This window comes from Amblyraja radiata, unplaced genomic scaffold, assembly GCF_010909765.2.
Source record: "Amblyraja radiata isolate CabotCenter1 unplaced genomic scaffold, sAmbRad1.1.pri S43, whole genome shotgun sequence".
Taxonomy (NCBI): Eukaryota; Metazoa; Chordata; class Chondrichthyes; order Rajiformes; family Rajidae; genus Amblyraja; species Amblyraja radiata.
In genome coordinates this window covers 1,688,165-1,711,053 of record NW_022630150.1, presented here as the reverse complement: position 1 = coordinate 1,711,053, position 22,889 = coordinate 1,688,165, and the positions used below count along the sequence as shown (strand labels likewise).

Sequence of the window (22,889 nt, the reverse complement as noted above, 5' to 3'; positions counted from 1 at the left end):
CTGCCTGACCTGCTGAGTTACTCCAGCGTTTTGCGTCCTTTTGTGCATTAACCAGCATCTTCAGTTCATTGTTTCTACCCTTGGCTTGCTGGGCTTGTTAGGCGAGTCCAGCTGGCTCTCACATGGGTGACTGTAAATAGCCCTTCCAAAGGGGCCTAGCAGCTATCTGGAGTTAGACACTGGAGTAACTCAGCAGAACAGCAGCATATCTGGATTGAAGGAATGGGTGACGTTTCGAGTCGAGACCCTTCTGTGTCTGAGGAAGGATCTCGATCCGAAATGTCATCCATTCCTTCTATCCAGAGATGCTGCCTGTTGCTTTGAGTTACTCCATAATTTTCGGTGTAAACCAGCATCTACAGTTCCTTCCGACATCCACCTGGAGTTGCCTTACATTGGTAGAGCCCCAGAAAGCCCAATGGACAGCAGGCTAGCAGACAACTGGGATCGCCAGGCATCGGCTCTAACAATGTGTAAGTTTAATAAGATTTTTCCAAGTTAAAAAAAAATCCTAACATAGATCTGATTATATTGGAGTGAGCATCGTACCAGGACCACTCTTCCTCTGGCCAACCATTTCAAGGTAATTGACCACTGATGTATTTTAAAGCAGGAATAAAAAGATGTTACCTTCTCAAATGGAAACTAGGAATGGGCAATAAATGCCAGCTTTCCCAATCAGGACAATCAAAAACATATTTTTATTCCTGCTTTCAAATACTTCAGTGGTCAATTCTCTGGCACAGAAGGCAGTGGAGGCCAATTCACTGGATATATTCAAGATAGATAAAGCTCTTAGGGCTGATGGATTCAAGGGATATGGGGAGAAAGCAGGAACGGGTACTGATTTTGGATGATCAGCCGTGATCATATTGAATGGCGATGCTGGCTTGAAGGGCTGAACGGCCTATTTGTTTATTATGTTTATGTTTATGTAACATGGACCTAGATTTACTGGATTAATCTGCTAAACTCTCATTGTTCAAGGTTATCCAATCACACCCAAATGGGCATTGTTGAATGTCCCAGTGGTGGACCCTCAAGCAAAACATCGTCATTTTCAGACTGAATAACATGGGGCGGCACAGTGGTAGAGTTGCTACCTTTATGCCCCTGTCCCACTTAGGAAACCTGAACGGAAACCTCTGGGGACTTTGCGCCCCACCCAAGGTTTCCGTGCGGTTCGCGGAGGTTTTTGTCAGTCTCCCTACCTGCTTCCACTACCTGCAACCACCTGCAACCTCCGGGAACCGCACGGAAACCTTGGGTGGGGCGCAAAGTCTCCAGAGGTTTCCGTTCAGGTTTCCTAAGCGGGACAGGGGCATAAAAGCACCAGAGACCCGGGATCAATATTTTCTACAGGTGCTGTCCGTACGGAGTTTGTACGCTTTTTCACCGAGATCTGCGTGGGTTTTCCCCGGGTGCTCCGGTTTCCTCCCACACTCCAAAGATGTGCAGGTTTATAGGTTAATTTGTCTTCGGTAAAAATTGTAAATTGTCCCTAGTGTGTAGGATAGTGGATCGCTGGTCGGCATGGACTCGGTGGGCCGATGGGCCTGTTTCCGCGCTGTATCTCTGAACTCATCTAAACATATATTTATAGACAATTACAATTTTTTTTAAGGCAGGTGTATTCCCCCACAGGTTGTAAACAAAACCAGAACATATTTTAATGGAGGAGTTGATAAATATCTGAAGATGATCTGAGAAACTGCTGACATTCTTTCATTTCTTTAACTAAAATGCAAGCACAATGATCTTTCATGATACAAATGTTCAAGAAAGAACTGCAGATGCTGGAAAAACCGAAGGTAGACAAAAATGCTGGCGAAACTCAGTGGGTGAGGCAGCACCTGATATTCTCTTGAGTTTCTCCAGCATTTTTGTCTACTTTCATGACACAAATGTTTACAGTTCTCATGGCTTGAAGAAGTCTGCTCAAACACATAGCAAACCAAATGTAACAAACCATTTGTTCAAAAAGGAACTGCAGATGCTGGAATATCGAAGGTACACAAAATTGCTGGGGAAACTCAGCGGGTGCAGCAGCATCTATGAAACGTCGCCTATTTCCTTCGCTCCATAGATGCTGCTGCACCCGCTGAGTTTCCCCAGCAATTTTGTGTACCTCCGTAACAAACCATTTGTCTGGTTATTAATTAAATAATCCAGTGTATCTGGTGTAAAATGACATCTCTATACTGTGCATTGCCTGGTTAATCTGTGCAAACTTTGCTCCTCATTGCTTACGTATATTGGTGGCACTTTTACTTTTCCGAGACAATCTATTCACTTTCTTGTCCTTTGCTTTGGTCTTTATCTTCCGAACTCCCTGCATCTCTAAATCCTCACTACAGTTGTTTATGGCGGGTTCAGTGTTCTCACTATGTGGAAAATAAATATTTCATGAGCGCACGGGTGAAAACAGGTCGTTAACAGCTTTCAATTAAGGTTATATAATCTGCATAATTCCTTGAAGAATGGAACCAAATTTCAGAAGATTTGACGCACATGTATTTGATGGCAGTGTGTCGAATGTGCAGCCTTCTGACCCCAAATTGTACAGGGCCCTAGTGAGACCACACCTGGAGTATTGTGTGCTGTTTTGGTCCCCTAATTTGATGAAGGACATTCTTGCTATTGAGGGAGCCCAGCGTAGGTTCACCAGGTTAATTCCTGGGATGGCGGGACTGTCATATGCTGAGAGAATGGAGCAGCTGGGCTTGTACACTCTGGAGTTTAGAAGGATGAGAGGCTATCTTATTGAAACATATAAGATTATTAAGGGTTTGGACACACTAGAGGCAGGAAACATGGTCCCAATGTTGGGGGAGTCCAGAACCAGGGGCCACACAGTTTAAGAATAAGGGGTAAGTCATTTAGAACAGAGACGAGGAAACACTTTTTCTCACAGAGAGTTGTGAGTCTGTGGAATTCTTTGCCTCAGAGGTCGGTGGAGGCCGGTTCTCTGGATACTTTCAATAGAGAGCTAGATAGGGTTCTTAAAGATAGCGGAGTCAGGGGATATGGGGAGAAGGCAGGAACGGGGTACTGAATGGGAATGATCAGCCATGATCACATTGAATGGCGGTGCTGGCTCGAAGGGCCGAATGGCCTACTCTTGCACCTATTGTCTATTGTCAAATCTTTTGGGGAACCTCTTATTTGGAACGGTATTGCATTTCTAATCGATCATTCCTTACACGGGTGTGTATTTGGACACTAACCTGGCAAGCAGCAATTCACTGTCCTCCAGAAAGCTTTCCACTTCATGCTTCTTACGACTAGCTGATATAAAGTTAAATAAATAAAAGTCAGTTTCATTATACTCAAAACAAGAACAAACAAGTTAAATTAAATAAATGGTAACAATTATAAATAAGCTCACTCAATTCTTTAAGTCAGAGCGCACAAGTCAGGCAGTATCTTTGGATGCCTGCCTATTTCCTTCCTAAATGCTGCCTGACCCATTGAGTTTTAGTTTAGTTTAGAGATACAGTGCGGAAACAGGCCCTTCGGCCCACAGTCTGCGCCGACCACAGATCCCCCACATTTTTTGGAGTGTGGGAGGAAATTAAAGATCTCGGAGAAACCCCACGCAGGTCATGGGGAGAACACACAAACTCGGTACAGGCAAGCACCCTTAGTCAGGATCAAACCTGGGTCTCTGGCGCTGTAAGGCAGTAGCTCTACACTACGCCAGTGTGCTGCCCCAGTACCTCCAGCACTTTGTGTTTTGCTCAAGACTCTTAACACCTGCAGTTCTTTGTGTCTCCATTAGTTTCTTGTTTATTTTGAGTATAAGAGCATCCTCTAGTGGTCTACTCCTTTAGTGCATACAATGAAACGCTGAGTCTTCTAAGCAAAATTTTTCTCCAGGTCGTCTTTTCGACCAACTGCAGGACCTGAAGTTTGTTAAACTGCATCTGCTGTGCATCTGCCCACTCACCCAACCTGGCCAAGTCACCCTGTATCCTCCTCACAGTTCACACTGCCACCCAGCTTTGTGTCATCTGCAAATTTGCTAACGTTACTTTTGCTAATGTTTCTCTGGGGGGTCCGATTTCCTCCCACACTCCAAAGACGTACATGTTTGTAGGTTAATTGGCTTTGGTAGAATTGTAAGATTGTCCCTAGTGTGTGTAGGATAGTGTTAGTGCACGGGGATCGCTGGCCAGCATGGACTCGGTGGGCCAAATGGCCTGTTTCCGCGCTAAACTTTGTGTTCTTTTGGTCACATGGTCACTGTTGCAATCTGACTAAATGATCTGAAGCTGAGCCAGGCCTTTTACAATAATGTAATGTGACACAAAGCTGAGTGTTTTTAAGCACACATTCATTCACTTGCAGTGAATCTGCATTATAACATAATTTCCTTTGATTTGGTGCTCAAAACAGTGAACAATATTACAGATGGGCTTGACCAAAGCCCTGTACTAATTCCAAGCTTTTCCAGGCTGCATAGAAGATTTCTGAGGATGTTGCCAGGTCTCAAGGGCCTGAGCTATAGGGGGTGCAGTTGAACAGGCTGGGACTCTATTCCTTGGAGCACAGGAGGATGAGGGATGATCTGATAGAGGTGTACAAAATAGAGAGAAGAAAAGATTGGGTAAAAGCACAGAAGGGCCTGTCCCACTTGCCGATTTTTTCGGCGATTGCCGGCATCATTGACTGACGTATCAGATCATCGAAAAATTCACGCCGTGATGACGTATGTCGCAACATTTTTTTTGTCACCTCTGGATTTTGAAATGTTCAAAATCTTTTGGCAACACTGAGATGACGCCGGCAGTCGCGGAAAAAAATCGGCAAGTGGGACAGGCCCTGGAGTCTCTTGCCCAGAGTAGGGGGAACCGAGAACCAGGGGGACATAGATTTAAGGTAAGAGGGGAAAGATTTAATAGGAATCTGAGGAGTAACTTTGTTAACACAAAGGGTGGGGGGTTTCTGAAACGAGCTGCCTGAGGAGGTAGTTGAGGCAGGTGTTTCGCAATGTTTATCACAATGTTTCAGCAACATTTTGACAGGTACATGGATAGGATAGCCAAATCCTTTCTGTCATTCTTTTGTCCTATTACTCAGGACCGCGGGAGAACAAAGAAGGGAAGAGATTGAACTTTTTTGCCGCCTTCCATCACAGTGAGGAATGCGGAGGAGTCACTGTGGTGGATGTTTATGTTAAAATGTGTTTTGTGTGTTTTATCAGTGTGACTGTACGGCAAATCAAATTCCTCGTATGTTGCAAAACATACTTGGCTAATAAAGTAAGTATGAGTATGAGTGTAAAACAAACCTCTGTCGTAACATTCTGTGCCACTCAACATCATTTCCTGTCCTTAACAGTGCCATCTGCAGACCAGAATATATAAATATCTTCCCACTCATCCAAGTTAGTAATATATATTATGGAAAACTGAAGCACCAGAATAAATCCCTGGGGCACATCCCATCGTATCCTGCCCTGCGCAGATATCAGTTTCTGAAGTTCACTACAGGAGACTGAAGATTTAAATGGGGTGGAAGATTGCAACCTTCACGTGGTCCGCCCTGTTTCGACTAATGCAATCAACTCGACGTGCACAAACGGAAGCTCAAATAAGAACAAGTTGTCCTACACCTTTAGGCTGTGCACGCCACACGAAAGAAGAAGAAGATTTAAATCCTCCACTGCCACTAATTTAGGACATACACCAAAATTCATTGCTTAAACAGGCTAGTCAGCCCCTCCAGTCTATGCCAGTTGATTCTTGCACGTAAAAAATCCTATATTTACCCACCCCATTCCACAATCCATGAGCCCTTTTCCGACATCCTTCTGCAATTATCATTAACCCTGGAAATGTTTTCACAACCTCATCATAACTCATTGCGTAAACTTTTTTTTAAAGAAGGAACTGCAGATGCTGGAAAATCGAAGGTAGACAAAAATGCTGGAGAAACTCAGCGGGTGAGGCAGCATCTATGGAGCGAAGGAAATAGGCAACGGTTCGGGCCGAGACCCTTCTTCAGACCCGAGTCTGAAGAAGGGTCTTGACGTGTAAACTTCTTTAATTCTCTGGAGCACATCACCTATCAAATCCAAGCTTTCTTCGAGAATTGTCAGCTAGTAGGCTTTTATTTACCCTGGCTTTACTCATTGTCATCATATTCTTCGCACCTTGTTTCCTTAAACAAAAAAAGACCAGCTATTCTGAAATGTACATTTCGATCTGTTATTAAATGGATTTTAATACAGGTTAGTGCAACATGTTGCATTTTGCGATGCAGAGAGTGTTGTAGATCTAATCATGTGTTTACACGATCATTATCGCCAATGTTCGATTCGTTCATACGAGTATTTTGAAAATATCTGAGGAAAGACATTCTTGCCATCCAGAGAAGGTTCACCAGACTGATTCCTGGGATGTCAGGACTTTCATGTGAAGAAAGACTGGATAGACTCGGCTTGTACTCGCTAGAATTTAGAAGATTGAGGGGGGATCTTATAGAAACTTACAAAATTCTTAAGGGGTTGGACAGGCTAGATGCAGGAAGATTGTTCCCGATGTTGGGGAAGTCCAGAACAAGGGGTCACAGTTTAAGGATAACGGGGGAAATCTTTTAGGACCGCGATGAGAAAAACATTTTTTACACAGAGGGTGGTGAATCTGTGGTATTCTCTGCCACAGAAGGTAGTTGAGGCCAGTTCATTGGCTATATTTGCCAATGTAAACACTGCCCAGTCCATCATCGGCTCTGACCTTCCTTCCATCGAGGGGATTTATCGCAGTCGCTGCCTCAAAAAGGCTGGCAGTATCATCAAACACCCACACCATCCTGGCCACACACTCATCTCCCTGCTACCTTCAGGTAGAAGGTATAGGAGCCTGAAGACTGCAACAACCAGGTTCAGGAATAGCTACTTCCCCTCAGCCATCAGGCTATTAAACCTGGCTCGGACAAAACTCTGATTATTAGCAACCACTTTCTGTTATTTGCACTACCAGTTTATTTATTCATGTGTGTATATATTTATATCATGGTATATGGACACATTTATCTGTTTTGTAGTAAATGCCTACTATTTTCTGTGTGCTTAAGCAAAGCAAGAATTTCATTGTCCTATACAGGGACACATGACAATAAACTCACTTGAACTTGAACTTGAATATTTAAGAGGGAGTTAGATGTGGCCCTTGTGGCTAAAGGTATCATGGGGTATGGAGAGAAGGCATGTACAGGATACCGAGTTGGATGATCAGCCATGATCATATTGAATGGCGGTGCAGGCTCGAAGGGCCGAATAGCCTACTCCTGCACCTATTTTCCTATGTTTCTAATATTCTTGAAGCAAAATGAATCTAAATTCTTCATGGTTGATATTTATTGTAGTATTTACTGGATTTTTAAGAAAGCGTTGTGCATTCACTTATAACTACCATATAATTATTTGTATTTTAATTTCCCAGTTGCCAAGGAGGGATTCAAACTCAAGTCTCCATTCAATGAATGATCAATCAGGGCTAGCTTACTTAACTACTATTTCTTTTGGTACAATACCTATGCATTCCTCCAGAGACTTGTCTATGACAGACTGGAAGATCATTTCATACTGACTGTCACTGAGTGTCGGGATCTCCTAAAAAGACAAAGGAATGCAACACTTTAGAAAAGAATCCAACAAAATATTCTGCAGGGTCACACTTAATTATTTTATTACAGCGGTCATGGAGTATATCATACGGCGACAAAAAACATCTTTGTGGCAGAGGAGGAGCACCTGGGGAAAGTCCGCGGTCAGAAGGGTTCACCTGCTCCTTATCTCCAGGAATGCTGCCTAACCCGCTGAGTTGCTCCAGCACTTTGTGTCCAACTTCAGTATAAACCAGCATCTTTAGATCCTTCCTACTCAAGAATAATCTAACTGTATCTCAGACATCTAAGTAAAAATGTTTTTGCAAGAAAAAGCAGATACTGGACATACCCAGCAGGCCAGACCATATTTCTGTAAACAGAGAGTCAATATTTCAGGTCAAAGACCCTTCGTCAGAACAGTCTCTTAAACTGAAACGTTAATTTCCATTTCTCTGTCCATGGACATGACCTGACCGGCTGAGTATTTCCAGCATTTTCTGTTTTTATTTTGGATATCAAACATTCTGTTTCCTTTCCAATGGGCTTAGGGGGGCCTGAAAAGAAATAGGTGGAACAGGAGAATGGGGCAGTTGATTAAGTAATGAAACTTCCAGAAATAGAAAGGAGCTGACATCTTTAGAAAGAAAATCTTGTTACATCTTTAGATCTTTACATCTTTAGAAAGGAGATGAGAAGGAATTTCTTTAGTCAGAGGGTGGTGAATCTGGAATTCATTGCCACAGAAGGCTGTGGAGGCCGAGTCAATTGATATTTTTAAAGTAGAAATTGACAGATTCTTGGTTAAGAAGGAACTGCAGATGCTGGAAAATCAAAGGTAGACAAAAATGCTGGAGAAACTCAGAGGGTGAGGCTGCATCTATGGAGCGAAGGAAATAGGCGACGTTTCGGGTCGAGACCCTTCTTCAGACTGGTTCTTGATTCGAGACAGATTATTGATTAGTACGGGTGTCATAGAAACATAGAAAATAGGTGCAGGAGTAGGCCATTCAGCCCTTCGAGCCTGCACCGCCATTCAATATGATCATGGCTGATCATCCAAATCTTGTCAGGGGTCATGGGGAGAAGGCAGGAGAATGGGGTTGAGAAGGAAAGATAGATCAGCTATGATTGAATAGCGGAGTAGACTTGATGTCTCGAAAGGCCTAATTCTATTTAACACAAATTTATGAAATATATGCCCAGCACGATTAGCAACCTTTACAATGTTTTTTTTAATTACTTTTTCAGGATATGTTATTACCCACTCCCCAAATGCCCTTAAGAAGTTGACGATGAGCATTCTTTTTGAATTACTTCAATCTTTCTTTCTGGTGGTTACTATTGGGGAGGGAGTTTCACGACGTAGACACAATGGTGGTGAAAGAGCAGCTTTGGTCAGGAGCCAACATTTTGTGCGACTTGAAAGGGAACCTGTAGATGGCGGTGGTGAGGTGGGCATAATCTCTGATCATCTATTTTCATGTCTTGGACACCAAACATACGTTATGAATTATTTCATGAAAGAACAGCAAACTCACAAATGTTGGGGTAACTCAGCAGGTCAGGCAGCAGCTCTAGAAGACATAGATAGGTGGTGTTTCGGGTCAGGAAAGGTCTCCAGGGATGTTGGCTAATTCCCGATGTTGGGGGAATCCAGAACCAGGGGTCACACACACAGTTTAAGAATAAGGAGTAAGCCATTTAGAACGGAGACGAGGAAACACTTTTTCCTCACAGAGAGTGGTGAGTCTGTGGAATTCTCTGCCTCAGAGGGCGGTGGAGGCCGGTTCTCTGGATGCTTTCAAGAGAGAGCTAGATAGGGCTCTTAAAAATAGCGGAGTCAGGGGATATGGGGAGAAGGCAGGAACGGGGTACTGATTGGGGATGATCAGCCATGATCATATTGAATGGCTCGAAGGGCCAAATGGCCTACTCCTGCACCTATTGTCTGACCTGCTGAGTTAATCCAGCACTTTGTGGGGGGTTTTTTGTAAACCAGCATCTGCAGTTCCTGGTTTCTATATGAAATTCCTGTTTAGTTCAACAGGCTCCAATGTCCCTTAAAGAAGTAGGTACAAGAAACAAGGAGGTGGAAGAGTGTTTTCACTCAGAGAGTGGTGGGTGTGTGGAACAAGTTGCCAGAGGAGGTTGTTGAGGCAGGTACCATAAAAGGCCTATCCCACTTGGTGATTTTTTTGGGTGACTGCCGGCACCATTGACTGACGTATCAGGTCACTGAAAATTTAGCGGCATGATGACGTATCGACGCGCGTTTTTGTTTTCAAGTGTCGCAACATTTTTTTTTGTCGCCGCTGGATTTTGAAATGTTCAAAATCTTTTGGCGATGCTGATATGATGCCGGCAGTCGCTGAAAAAAAATGGCAAGTGGGACAGGCCCTTAACAGTATTGGAAAGACACTTGGGCAGGTGCATGGATAGGAAAGGTTCAACGAGATATGGGCCAAACAGGGACTAGCTTAGATGGAGCAATTTGGTCAGCCTGGATGAGTCGGACCGAAGGGCCTCTTTCCATGCTGTATCGCTCTGGACTCTAAACCAAAAGGAAACTCTTTAAATGTTGCAATATTGCAATGTCATGCCATGGTTTACTCACTTTCCCTTATTTACCACCCCTGTCTTAGTCGGCTTGATGCCTCGTATTATTTTTGACCATTGATGGTTTCAATATTTCCTTTACCTAACCATTCTATAAATGACGGTGGCACAGCGGTAGAGTTGCTGCTTTACAGCACCGGAGACCTGGGTTCGATCCTGACTACGGGTGTTTGTACCTCCTCCCCGTGACCTGCGTGGGTCTACTCCGGAATCTCCGGTTTCCTCCCACCCTCCAAAGTCGTACAGGTTTGTAGGTTAATTGGCTTGGTAATATTGTAAATTGTCTCTGGTGTGTGTAGAATAGTGTTAATGTGCGGGGATCGCTGGTCGGTGCGAACTCGGTGGGCCGAAGGGCCTGTTTTGCGTTGTATCTCCATACAAAAAAAAGTGATACGTAATTGTTAAAATTTGAACCCTGATTCACATTGTCCAGGGAGTGTAAAATAATAATCAGTACTCATTATATTGTTATGAATCAATCCAGATATGAGATGGCATATTTCAGAACTGCACCTTATTTGGTTTAGCTGTACGGCCAACACACTTAGTCTTGTGTTTAACCTTTTCTTCAGGGTTCTTATTGTTGATTTTTCCCGGTTTGTTGACACAGCCTTCATCGAGACATGTCTTGGCCTGTTTCTGTTCTAGCACGGATTTCTTTTGTTTCAGTGCAAAGTTCTTCTGGCCTTTCCTTTCCATATCTAGACACACGTCCTCTGTGCTTTCTCCATTCTGGCCCTTAATCTCAGTGGAAGAATTCTCACACAGCACCTCTTTCTTCTTCTTCAGTTTTAGGATGTCCTTCACAGTGGGAGCCACAAAGTTTCCGCTCTTCTTTATGTCCTTCTCGATACCTGGATATTAAAAATAATTTTATGATTTAGAGTCATAAAGAGACATATACGGCCATGCAACTGGCCTTAAAAACTCCGTACAGACAAACACCCACAATCAGGATGGAACCCGCGTCTCTGGTCTAATTTTGTGGATTGTTTTTTCACCGTCCAATTTTCGAAGCTGACGTGCTAAGAGTTTTTGTGGTTTGTCCCCAAATTCGACATGTAATTGTTTAGTATGCTGGTAAAGTTTTATTACTTGATCTGAATATATTTAATTTAATTTATATTTCAATACAGCAATTTTATTGTGTTTTATCATAGATGGTGCAGCCTAATTTTATGATTTAGAGTCATAAAGAGACATACGGCCATGCAACTGGCCTTAAAAACTCCATACAGACAAACACCCACAATCAGGATGGAACCCGCGTCTCTGGCGCTGTAAGGCAGCAACTCTACCGTTGTGCCACCGTGCCGCCCTTATTGCATAGGATACGTAAGATACAATTCGTATCTCCCTGTTTTTAAGTATTCAAAAATCTCCAAACACTAGCAATCTGAAAGATTAAACTGAAATTGCTGGCAACATTCAGCAGGTCGAGAAGTATCTGAAGGCAGAAAAACAGTTTGTTTAAGAAGGAACTGCAGATGCTGGAAAATCGAAGGTACACAAAAATGCTGGAGAAACTCAGCGGGTGCAGCAGCATCTATGGAGCGAAGGAAATAGGCAACGTTTCGGGCCGAAACCCTTCTTCAGACTGGTGGGGGGTGGCGGGGAGAAGGAAGGAAAAAGGAGGGGGAGCAGCCCGAGGGCTGAGGGATGGGAGGAGACAGCAAGGGCTAACAAAATTGGGAGAATTCAATGTTCATGCCCGCAGGATGCAGACTCCCCAAGCGGAATATGAGGTGCTGTTCCCCCAATTTCCGGTGTTGCTCACTCTGGCCATGGAGGAGACCCAGGACAGAGAGGTCGGATGGGGAATGGGAGGGGGAGTTGAAGTGCTGAGCCACCGGGAGGTCAGTTAATGTTGCAGGTCCAGGGCCCTTTTTTTTTAGCAAAGCACAATTTTTCCTACAGCATTAGGTTCAAAAAAGTTTGGATGTTGGGACAATTGTCAGAATATTACACCATCTGGGTAACGATGCCACAGGACCACAAAGTAAAAACAAAGTTACTCCGGCAGTTTGTGTCTATTTTTGTTAACCAAAAACAGAAAATTATGTAAAACCATCAGCAGGTCAGGCTATCAAGGGTACCTGAACTTGAATAATGTTTCTCCTTTCTCAGACGCTACCTGACCTATCAAGTGTTTCTGTTTTTTTTAAATAACAGTTGTTCATTTTAATTATTATTTTTTCTATAATTTTAATAGATCTTTATTGTGAGATCTTTATTCTGCCCAATCTTTATTCTGCCCATTCTGCATCACAACCCATAATGAACACAAAAGAGGCCGCAGATGCTGGAATCTGGAATAATAAAAAACAAACATTGGACAAACGCAGCACATCAGGCACTATCTATGGAGGCCAAAGGTGTACGTCCACACCTCTGGGCAGAACGTTGCATCAGATTCTGAGTCCCAACCTGAAATGTCAATATACACAAAGATAGATCGTTTCGCTGAACACATACGCTCAGTCCACCTAGGCCTACGGGATCTCCCGGTTGCCAACCATTTCAGCTCCCCTTCATATCTGTGGAGTCTTGGGAACCATCATCACCAAGGACCCTAAGTGGGGGGCTACCATCGACTCTACAGTCAAAAAGGCACAACAGAGGATGTATTCCTGCGGCAGATGAGGAAGCACAATCTGCCACAATCAGGCAATGATTGTCCAATTCTATACGGCCATCGTAGAATCTCTCCTCACCTTCTCCATCATGGTCTGGTTCGGCTCAGCCACCAAGCACGACACCTGGAGGCTGCAGCGAATCGTCCGATCAGCTGAGAAGGTTATTGGCTGCAACCTTCCCTCCATTGACGAACTGTACACTGCGAGGGCCAGGAAGCGAGCGGGCAAGATCATCTCTGACCCCTCTCACCCTGGCCACAAACTCTTTGAATCACTTCCCTCTGGAAGGCGACTCCGGACTATCAAAGCTGCCACAGCCAGACATAAAAACAGTTTTTATCCACGAGTAGTTGCTCTACTCAATAACCAAAAAATCTCTAGCCTTCTTTTGCTCTGGTATTTAATTTAATTCACATGTTTAATCAATAATGTTTTATTATTAATGTTTAATGTTTTATGTATCATTCTTAAATGTCACTGAATGTCATGTTGTAATTTGCGGGCGGAGCACCAAGGCAAATTCCTTGTATGTGAATACTTGGCCAATAAACGTATTCATTCATTCATTCCCATACTGACCATTCTGTCCTGGGGGTCTTCCATTGCCAGAGTGGGGCCACATGCAAACTGGAGGAACAGCACCTCACATTTTGTGATGGAAAGAACTGCTGATGCTGGTTTAAATCGAAGATAGACACAAAATGCTGGAGTAACTCAGCGGGACCGGCAGCTTCTCTGAAGAGAAGGAATGGCTGACGTTTCAGGTCCTTTTTTTAAAAGGAAGGCTCTCGACCCGAAACGTCACCCATTCCTTCTCTCCAGAGAGGCTGCCCGCTAAGTTACTCCAGCATTTTGTGTCTAGCACCCCACATTTTGCTTGGGTAACCATATATAACCATATAACAATTACAGCACGGAAACAGGCCATCTCGGCCCTACAAGTCCGTGCTAAACACGTATTCTCCCCTAGTCCCATCTACCTGCACTCAGACCATAACCCTCCATTCCTTTCCCATCCATATACCTATCCAATTTATTTTTAAATGATAAAATCGAACCTGCCTCCACCACTTCATTCCACACAGCTACCACTCTCTGAGTAAAGAAGTTCCCCCTCATGTTACCCCTAAACTTCTGTCCCTTAATTCTGAAGTCATGTCCTCTTGTTTGAATCTTCCCTACTCTCAATGGGAAAAGCTTATCCACGTCAACTCTGTCTATCCCTCTCATCATTTTAAAGACCTCTATCAAGTCCCCCCCTTAACCTTCTGCGCTCCAAAGAATAAAGACCTAACTTATTCAACCTTTCTCTGTAACTTAGTTGCTGAAACCCAGGCAACATTCTAGTAAATCCCCTCTGTACTCTCTCTATTTTGTTGACATCCTTCCTATAATTGGGCGACCAAAATTGTACACCATACTCCAGAATTGGTCTCACCAATGCCTTGTACAATTTTAACATTACATCCCAACTTCTATACTCAATGCTCTGATTTATAAAGGCTAGCACATCAAAAGCTTTCTTTACCACCCTATACCCTATCTTCATGAGATTCCACCTTCAGGATAGCTTACAACCCGATGGTATGAACATTCCAATCCCCATCCCTCCTTGCCCCATTCCTCTATCCATGTCATTTTACCGGTTCCACAGCTCTCCACATTGTTCTCTTGATATCACACCTTCCACAGCCAACAATGGACTATTCAGGCACCACCCTGCCTGAGGTCATTTGGAAATTCCTTAGTCCATTATTTTAAATAAAGGATAAATCCATTTAAACTAATATTGACATTAAATGTCAGTGAGAAAAATCTAAAGCAAATACAACAATCATTCTGCCGTGAGATTTTGAACGATGTTACATGATAAAGATCCACTCAGCAAAAATGGTCAAAAAATGGAAATATTTTTTAAAAACAGTTTTGCCACAAAAAGTATCAACAGAGCCATCTCCATCATCAAAGACCCCTACCACCCATCGCATCACATATTCTCCATCCTGCCATCTGGGAAGAGGTACAGGAGCATTAGCTGCAAAACCAGCAGGATGCTCCTCAGCTTCTTCCCGCAGGCTATAAGACTGTTAAACGGACTTTGCCCCCTGCCAAAGTATCGCGCACCAACCACCAACCTGGACAGAGCCACTGTCGTGCCGCTGCCGATCGGAACGCCTGTTGATGTTTAGTTGAGAGTAGTGTTAAACTTGTTCATGATACATGTATTTTTATTTCTATTTATTTTTTACTGCACACTGAATGGACACTGGTTTGAGTAACGTTTTTTTGTTTCCTCTGGGTATGTGAGTACTCAGGAAAATAACAATCAAGATATACAATACAATACAATACAATCTTAACTCGTGACCGGACACGAGGCACCTGAGAATCACCTACCATTACTTGTTGCAGTCATCTCGATCGCATCAGCGTCATCGCTGCAGCACAGTTTTCTCAGCTCTAAAGAAAATTAAACATTAAAAATATAGATCAATTAAAAGTTCTTTATTTTAAAGATGCATTACTTCATAGAATGCAAGATCAGTTTTCATAATATAAACCACCATGACTAGTTCATAAGGTCATAAGCAATAGCAGCAGAATTAGGCCATTCGGCCCATCAAGTCCACTCTGCCATTCAATCATGGCTGATCTATTTCTCCCTCCTAACCCCATTCTCCTGCCTTCTCCCCATAACCCAACACCCGTACTAATCAACAATCTAACTCTGAAGAAGGGTTTTGGCCCGAAACGTTGCCTTTTTCCTTCGCTCCATAGATGCTGCTGCACCCACTGAGTTTCTCCAGCTTTTTTGTGTACCTTCGACTTTCCAGCATCTGCAGTTCCTTCTTAAACAAATAATCTAACTCTGCCTGTTTCTTTGTTAAACCATGAGATTCATTCAATACGAAATATTAATGATCAAAAATCTACAGCTCTGGGGAAAACTGCACCTTCAAAATCTTTCATGGTCCTTCCTCTGTCTGTCAGCTCTCCGAACAACTTAATTCAGTACTTGTGAAGTTCGCAGTTAATATATGAAAACTCAGTCTTCTTTCATGCACACCGTCCCTGGAGGTAAAGAGAAACAAGTCTAAAATAATGTCCTTTACACATTTTATAACTAATTAGATACATAAGCATTCATATTATTTTAAAAAATGATGTGAGGTTCTTGAACTAATTGCTGTTCATTTTCTCTTTTCACCTTTGCTGTATAAATATTTTTTTCGATTTCGTGGTTGGTGATTTCACATCAACAACGTGTACTTATATGCCTTCAACACTAAAAACAATTTTCTAGAAATTCATACCCGGCTGCTGATTCTTTTTATGCTATATAAATTGTGTGTTGCTTTTGAATGAGATTTCTGAAGCAATTCCAACCTATAGACACAAATACATAAAATATTTAAGAAGGAACTGCAGATGCTGGAAAATCGAAGGTACACAAAAATGCTGGAGAAACTCAGCGGGTGCAGCAGCATCTATTGAGCGAAGGAGATAGGCAACGTTTCGGGCCGAAACGTTGCCTATCTCCTTCGCTCAATAGATGCTGCTGCACCCGCTGAGTTTCTCCAGCATTTTTGTGTACCTTACAAAAAATATTTGGTGGTTTGCATCTATCTTAAATAAACCCTCCGTTTTTGTAGCTTTGTACCCTGGAGACCAAATCCTAGTCGTAGACTGAATAGAAGTGATCGTGGTACCAACCCTTGAAGATCCTTGCTATATACTGCACTCCAATCCCAAACACAACCTTTCAGCAGTGATGTGTTTCTTTCTACTTATTCATTGGACTCCAGCCCCTTTCATTCCCTGCAGTCCAATCTTGTTGGCAAGCCTTTTATGTGGCACCTTATCACGAGCATTTGGAAGTTCAGAAACAACACATATACCACATTTCCCTCATCAATCCTCTCTATTAATTTAGTTCTTATAGTCTAGAAATGCAGCGCGGAAACAGGCTCTTCAGCCCACCATGCCAACCAACACTATCCTACACACTAGGGACAATTTACAATCTTTACCGAAGCCAATTAACCTACAAACCTGAAGAGGTTTGTAATTTTCTTTTTACAAACCATGTTTCTTGGGGTATCTAAATCTAAATTTTATTAGTTATTTAAGTTATGACATCGGATGGAAGCTGCATACCCAAATCTCGTTGCACTTATGTGCAATGACAATAAAATATATTATTATTATTATTATTAGGAAACCGGAGCACCTGGGGAAAACTCACACGGTCAAGGGGAGAACGTACAAACTCTGTACAAGACAGCACCCGCAGTCAGGATTGAACGCGGGTCTCTAACGCTGTAAGGCAGCAACTCTACCGCTGCACCACCTTGCCGCCCTCCATCAAAAAAACATTGACATAAAGTGCCTTAAAACAAATAAATACTCTAATAAATCCATACTAAACTTTCACCTTATATTGACAGATCCGTGGTTACTGGGTTTATTCAGATCAACTGATTTAAACAAAGATGTAAGTGTTGCTGTTTTTCATTCCTCAGTCGCCACCCCCCCCAAACATTTGAAAGATTTTAACCAGGATCACTGCAATTTTTTCCTCACGGCAAGCTAGGATGATGAAGGGTCTCGACCCAAAGCGTCACCTATTCCTTTTCTCCAGAGATGCCGCCTGTCCCGCTGAGTTACTCCAGCTTTTTGTGCGTCTCGGATGAATATCCAGATTCATTATTTTTACATGGGATTTAAATTGCAGCAGGCAACCATAGATCATGGTTTCACAACTCTGTCACTATTCATCAAACAAGGAGCCACATGAACAGGTCTTTCCTGATAACCCTGACTCATGAATAATCTGCCAGGTTCTTTTGCATTAAGGCAAAGCCTTAAAGAGGCATGGGTTCGTCCTAGAGGGGTTTTTAACCCAGGCAGCTCCAAGTTCCATCTCAGCTGATTATTGTGCAATATTTGTGTAAAGGGTTTGGTTTGCCTATAGGACTTTGGTTAGGCCACATTTGGCATATTGCATGCATTTCTGATCGCCCCATGACAGGAAGGATGTCGAGGCTTTGTTTAGAGATACAGCGTGGAAACCAGCTCTTCAGCCCAACGAGTCAACCCCCACCAGCAATCATCCAAGCACTGAAACATAGAAACATAGAAATTAGGTGCAGGAGTAGGCCATTCGGCCCTTCGAGCCTGCACCGCCATTCAATATGATCATGGCTGATCATCCAACTCAGTATCCCGTACCTGCCTTCTCTCCATACCCTCTGATCCCCTTAGCCACAAGGGCCACATCTCACTCCCTCTTAAATATAGCCAATGAACTGGCCTCGACTACCCTCTGTGGCAGGGAGTTCCAGAGATTCACCACTCTCTGTGTGAAAAAAGTTCTTCTCATCTCGGTTTTAAAGGATTTCCCCCTTATCCTTAAGCTGTGAGACTGAAGGTAGACAAAAATGCTGGAGAAACTCAGCGGGTGAGGCAGCATCTATGGAGCAAAGGAAATAGGCAACGTTTCAGTCTGAAGAAGGGTTTCGACCCGAAACGTTGCTTATTTCCTTTGCTCCATAGATGCTGCCTCACCCGCTGAGTTTCTCTCAGCATTTTTGCATTAGAATGACACTGGATTAGGGGGCTAATAGCCACAGGCAGTGGTTGGACAAACTTGGATTGTTTTCTTTGGAATGGTTGCGGGAATACCTGATAGAAGTATATATAATTATGAGACTTAGATAGGGTAGACATTCAGAACTTTTTTCCCCACAGAGTGGAAAAATCAAATACCAGGGAGCATAGCTTTGAAGCGAGAGGGACAAAACTTAAAGATGTGTGGGGCAACTATTTTACACAGAGGGTGGCGAGTGCCTGGAACGTGCTGCAGGGTTGTTTGTTGAGGCAGATACGATAGTGGCATTTAAGACGCTTTTGGATCAACCTATGTATATGCAAGGACTGGAGGGATATGGATTATGCGCAAGTAGATAAGAGTCGGTTTTGGCATCTGTCTCTGGTCGGTGTGGACTCGGTGGGCCGAAGGGCCTGTTTCTGCACTGTATCTCTCAACTAAACAAAAATACCCGGGCTGGAAATCCCTGCAGCTAAAGGCAGGACAACAATTGAATAATTAAAATTTGGTATAGAGGAGTAGAGATCAAGGTAGGAGCAGGGTTGTAGGGATGGAGAAGATAACAGGGATACTCTTTCTGTAAAATATCCCTGACCAACCTTCAAATTAATTAGCATGTGAGCATGCTCCAATTCTAAATATAAACTATATCATATATCAGCAGCATGTAGATGATGAACATAAATGAGATAACACTGTTTTATTATAGCTATTTATGCACCATTGAGGATAATATCGGTGCCACTGAATTAAGTATTAAACTGTTTTCTAGGTTTCTCACTGCAGCTTTATGGAGCTAAATATAATTTACAATTCTATGTTAAATGCGACCTTTATATACAGTATTTTTTATAATGTTTTCAATTTTTATCTTTCGATTGTTTAAAGATTAGAAGACATAGCAAGATGCACCAGATGGTTAACCTTCTCAAGCAAGCTACCATGCAAGATGCACCCGAATGCAGTCTCGCCCCGAAACATCACCTATTCCTTTTCTCCGGAGATGTTCTCTGACCCGCTGGGTTACTCCAGTTTTTGTGTCCATCTTCGCACCAAATGGAGTAAGATTTTGGAGTAAGCCTCATTATTCCTAGATTCAATTAATTTGCCCAGGCTTGCCCCTGGAGATCCCTGCAACAGGACGGTACAGTGGCATGACTGATAAGAGATGTTGCCTCACAGCAACAGAGACCACCCCCCCCCCCCCCCCCCCCCCCCCGCTTTGATTCTGACCTTGGGTACTGTCTGTGTGGAGTTTGCACGTTCCCCTTGTGACCACGTGGATTTCCTCCGGGTGCTCTGGTCTTCTCCCACATCCCAAAGATGCGCGGATTTGTCGGGTTAATTGGCCCTCTATAAATTACCCCGTGCGTTAGCGAGTAGATGCAAATGTGGCATAACGTAGAAGAAGTGTGAATGGATGATCAATGGCCGGCATGGACTCAGATGCTGATATGTGCAAAAAGTGATGTTTTTCATGTTGAGGGAATTAACAATCGTACAGCATAGAAACAGGCCCTTCAACCAACTTGGCTGAGCTTCTTGCCCATCTAATCCCATTTGCCTGCATTAGACTGTATCTTTCAATAACTTGACTACTTAAGAGCCTGCATAAATGTAGTAATTTTATCTGAAGAAGGGTCTCAACCTGAAACGTCACCTATTCCTTCACGCCATAGATGCTGCCTCACCCGCTGAGTTTCTCCAGCATTTTTGTCTACCTTCGATTTTTCCAGCATCTGCAGTGCCTTCTTAAAAATTTTAACTGTGTTGCTATCTCTGCAGCAGCATTAAGACTACAACTTAGAGAGAAGCGAGTGTCACCAAACTTCTGAACTCTCTGGGGTGGAACCCTCTCCAAGATAGACGTGAAGCTCACCGTTTGACCTGTTTTTACAAAATGTTAAATGGTCAGCTCGACTACAAGACCTACACCAAACCCAAACCAATTAGGAGCAGACGAGGGCATTCGATCCAATTTGTGATCCCAGCTACAAAGACAGATGTGTACAGCAATTCGTTCTTCCCCCGCACAATTAAAGCATGGAATAATCTCCACCCTACTATAGTTACCCAACCAGATGCAACTAAATTTAAAGTAGCTCTTTCTTCCCAATAACCTTTCTGGCTTAAGTCCTCCCTCCACCACCTCCAGTTTAAATTCCATTTGGAATATTTTGGAGGACCAAGAAACCAAGAACTGAGAAGGTATCCTTTAAATTAACTTCTTAACTCAATCACTTTCAACTTCCAAACCTCTTTCCCTGAGAAAACACAAACTTGCGTACACTTGTGGACTTACCTGAGACTTTCTTTTGTATATGCAGAATTGGCAAATTTGCAAACAAAACTGCAGTGACTTAACACTGTTTAAACGTGGAAAGTTCATGGCCAAGACCACCTTTAGTAAAACATGGGTCAATAATTGTTAGACCACCATTCTGTTTTTCAGGTTTTCATCGCATCCCATGAAATATTGAAAATAATTGAGATATGTATTGCACATTTTTCTAGGATCATCCTCTTATTTTTGTTACGTATTTTGTCCCCAATTTTGGCTACGGTACTCTCCATGCCATTTTGATTTGCTTGCCGTATTGAGGTAATTATTGAGGAAATTATTCCACAACGATAGTCATTTCTCAACCATTTTTTTCAACATCTTTGACAGAATTATTCTTCCGACATAGTTTTTGTAGTATCCCTGTTTTGGTGATCCAAATTTCTACCCCGAAGATGTATTGCACTATATTGGAGGAATCTCACTTTTGTGGTTATGTGTTCATTTATCTGGAAGATATTTCTAACCCTTGAGGTGTGTATCCAATTTTCAGCGATTCTAATTTATCCCAGTTATAGTCATGGAGTTGTCCAGCACAGAAATTGGCCCTATGGCAGGCACACTGAGAGTCTTTTTACCCATCTGCACTAATCCTAATCCTAATTTAAGTGTCTGTCTAATGTCTCTTAAACCTAAATCTCGATATAATTTTCAATTATTTATTTTAGAAGATTTTTCATATTTATGTCATGTTTTTATAATATTTATCCTATTATCCTAAATTTTTTAGATACTAACGCACATAAGTGTACTATATTATCTCCTTGTTTTTGAACTCTTGATCCATTCTTCTTGTCCTTAGTAATATTTAAAAGTTTCGGGAAACAATTTCCTAAGTATTTGTGGCATTGGTTTATCATTCCTTTTCCAGTCTACTCATCCCACTGCTTTGCAAATGTTCCTCTATGGAAAAATGTATTCCTTTAATGGAGCATTTTTCCCACTTTAACAATCAATCAAACTCTAAGGGATCATTCTTGTTGTATTTGAGCTAATTGATTTGAGCTATTTGCAGTAAACTTATCCATTATAAGATGCTATCGCAGTTTTAATAATTTATCTACCATCCTAGCTACTTCATCAGAAAGACACAGTGCTGGAGTAACTATGTGGGTCAGGCAGCATGTTTGGAGGTAGAGAACACGTGACATTTCGGGTCGAGACCTTTCTTCAGATCTGTACGTTAGATAAGTGATAGGAGCAGAATGAGGCCATTCGGCCCATCATGTCTACTCCGCCATTCAATCATGGCTGATCTATCTCTCCCTCCTAACCCCATTCCCCTGCCTTCTCCCCATAACCCCTGACACCCTTTCCGAAGGTATTTATCCACATTTTGTTCCTAGTTTTAATTATCTGTTTCTGTTCATTAGAGTCAAATCCTCACTTTTGACTTAATTGTTAAACAATTTAACCCATTTCTGGCCAATGTATCCCAATGACCGGCCCCTTCTGAAGATTTTCACCTTCTTTTTCTCCAAGGACCCTTTTTTTTGCTTAAGTCCACCCTCCGCCACCTCAAGTTTATATTCAATTTGGAATATTTTTGGAGGACCAGGAAACCAAGGACCTCGTACCTTAATATTTTATCAATCATGGAAAACCCCATCTTTGGGGGTTTTTTTTCTCCACCTGATGTTGATGGATTTAACATTCGTCTGACCTCCCTCTTAAAAACCAATCCATTATTGTGCCTCTCATCAGTCCAAAGAAGGGTTTCGACCCAAAACGTTGCCTATTTCCTTTGCTCCATAGATGCTGCCTCACCCGCTGAGTTTCTCCAGCATTTTTGTCTACCTCCAATATTGTGACCATTTGATCCATGGTTTCCCCCCCCCACACACACACACTTACTTTGTGACACCTTTTGACATTGGCTGAACCTCACATTCACTATTACCTGTTCCTGGGAACATTGACCTCTGAAGAAGGGTCTCGACCCCAAAACGTCACCTAATCCTTCGCTCCATAGCTGAGTTTCTCCAGCATTTTTGTCTACCTTCTTTTCACACCTTATTTCCCCCACCCCCACAAAAAAAGTTTATATAAAAAAATCCTAAGCAATAGGCCA

At 42.6% G+C, this 22,889-nt stretch overlaps 1 protein-coding gene across 1 annotated transcript in view; it reads right to left on the bottom strand.

Annotated features, from left to right (window-relative positions):
* The window catches only part of zcwpw1 (zinc finger CW-type and PWWP domain containing 1), a 40,135-nt gene extending 24,194 nt beyond the window's left edge, over positions 1-15,941 (bottom strand). The window contains exons 1-6 of the mRNA XM_033016317.1: positions 15,821-15,941; positions 15,264-15,326; positions 10,744-11,084; positions 7,540-7,618; positions 3,228-3,288; positions 2,251-2,384 (exon numbers count right to left, since the gene is read on the bottom strand). Coding sequence (XP_032872208.1) covers positions 2,251-2,384; positions 3,228-3,288; positions 7,540-7,618; positions 10,744-11,084; positions 15,264-15,326; positions 15,821-15,836 — 694 coding nt within the window. The 5' untranslated portion in view covers positions 15,837-15,941. The remainder of the gene's footprint in view (positions 1-2,250; positions 2,385-3,227; positions 3,289-7,539; positions 7,619-10,743; positions 11,085-15,263; positions 15,327-15,820) is intronic.
* Between the last annotated feature and the right edge of the window lie 6,948 nt (positions 15,942-22,889).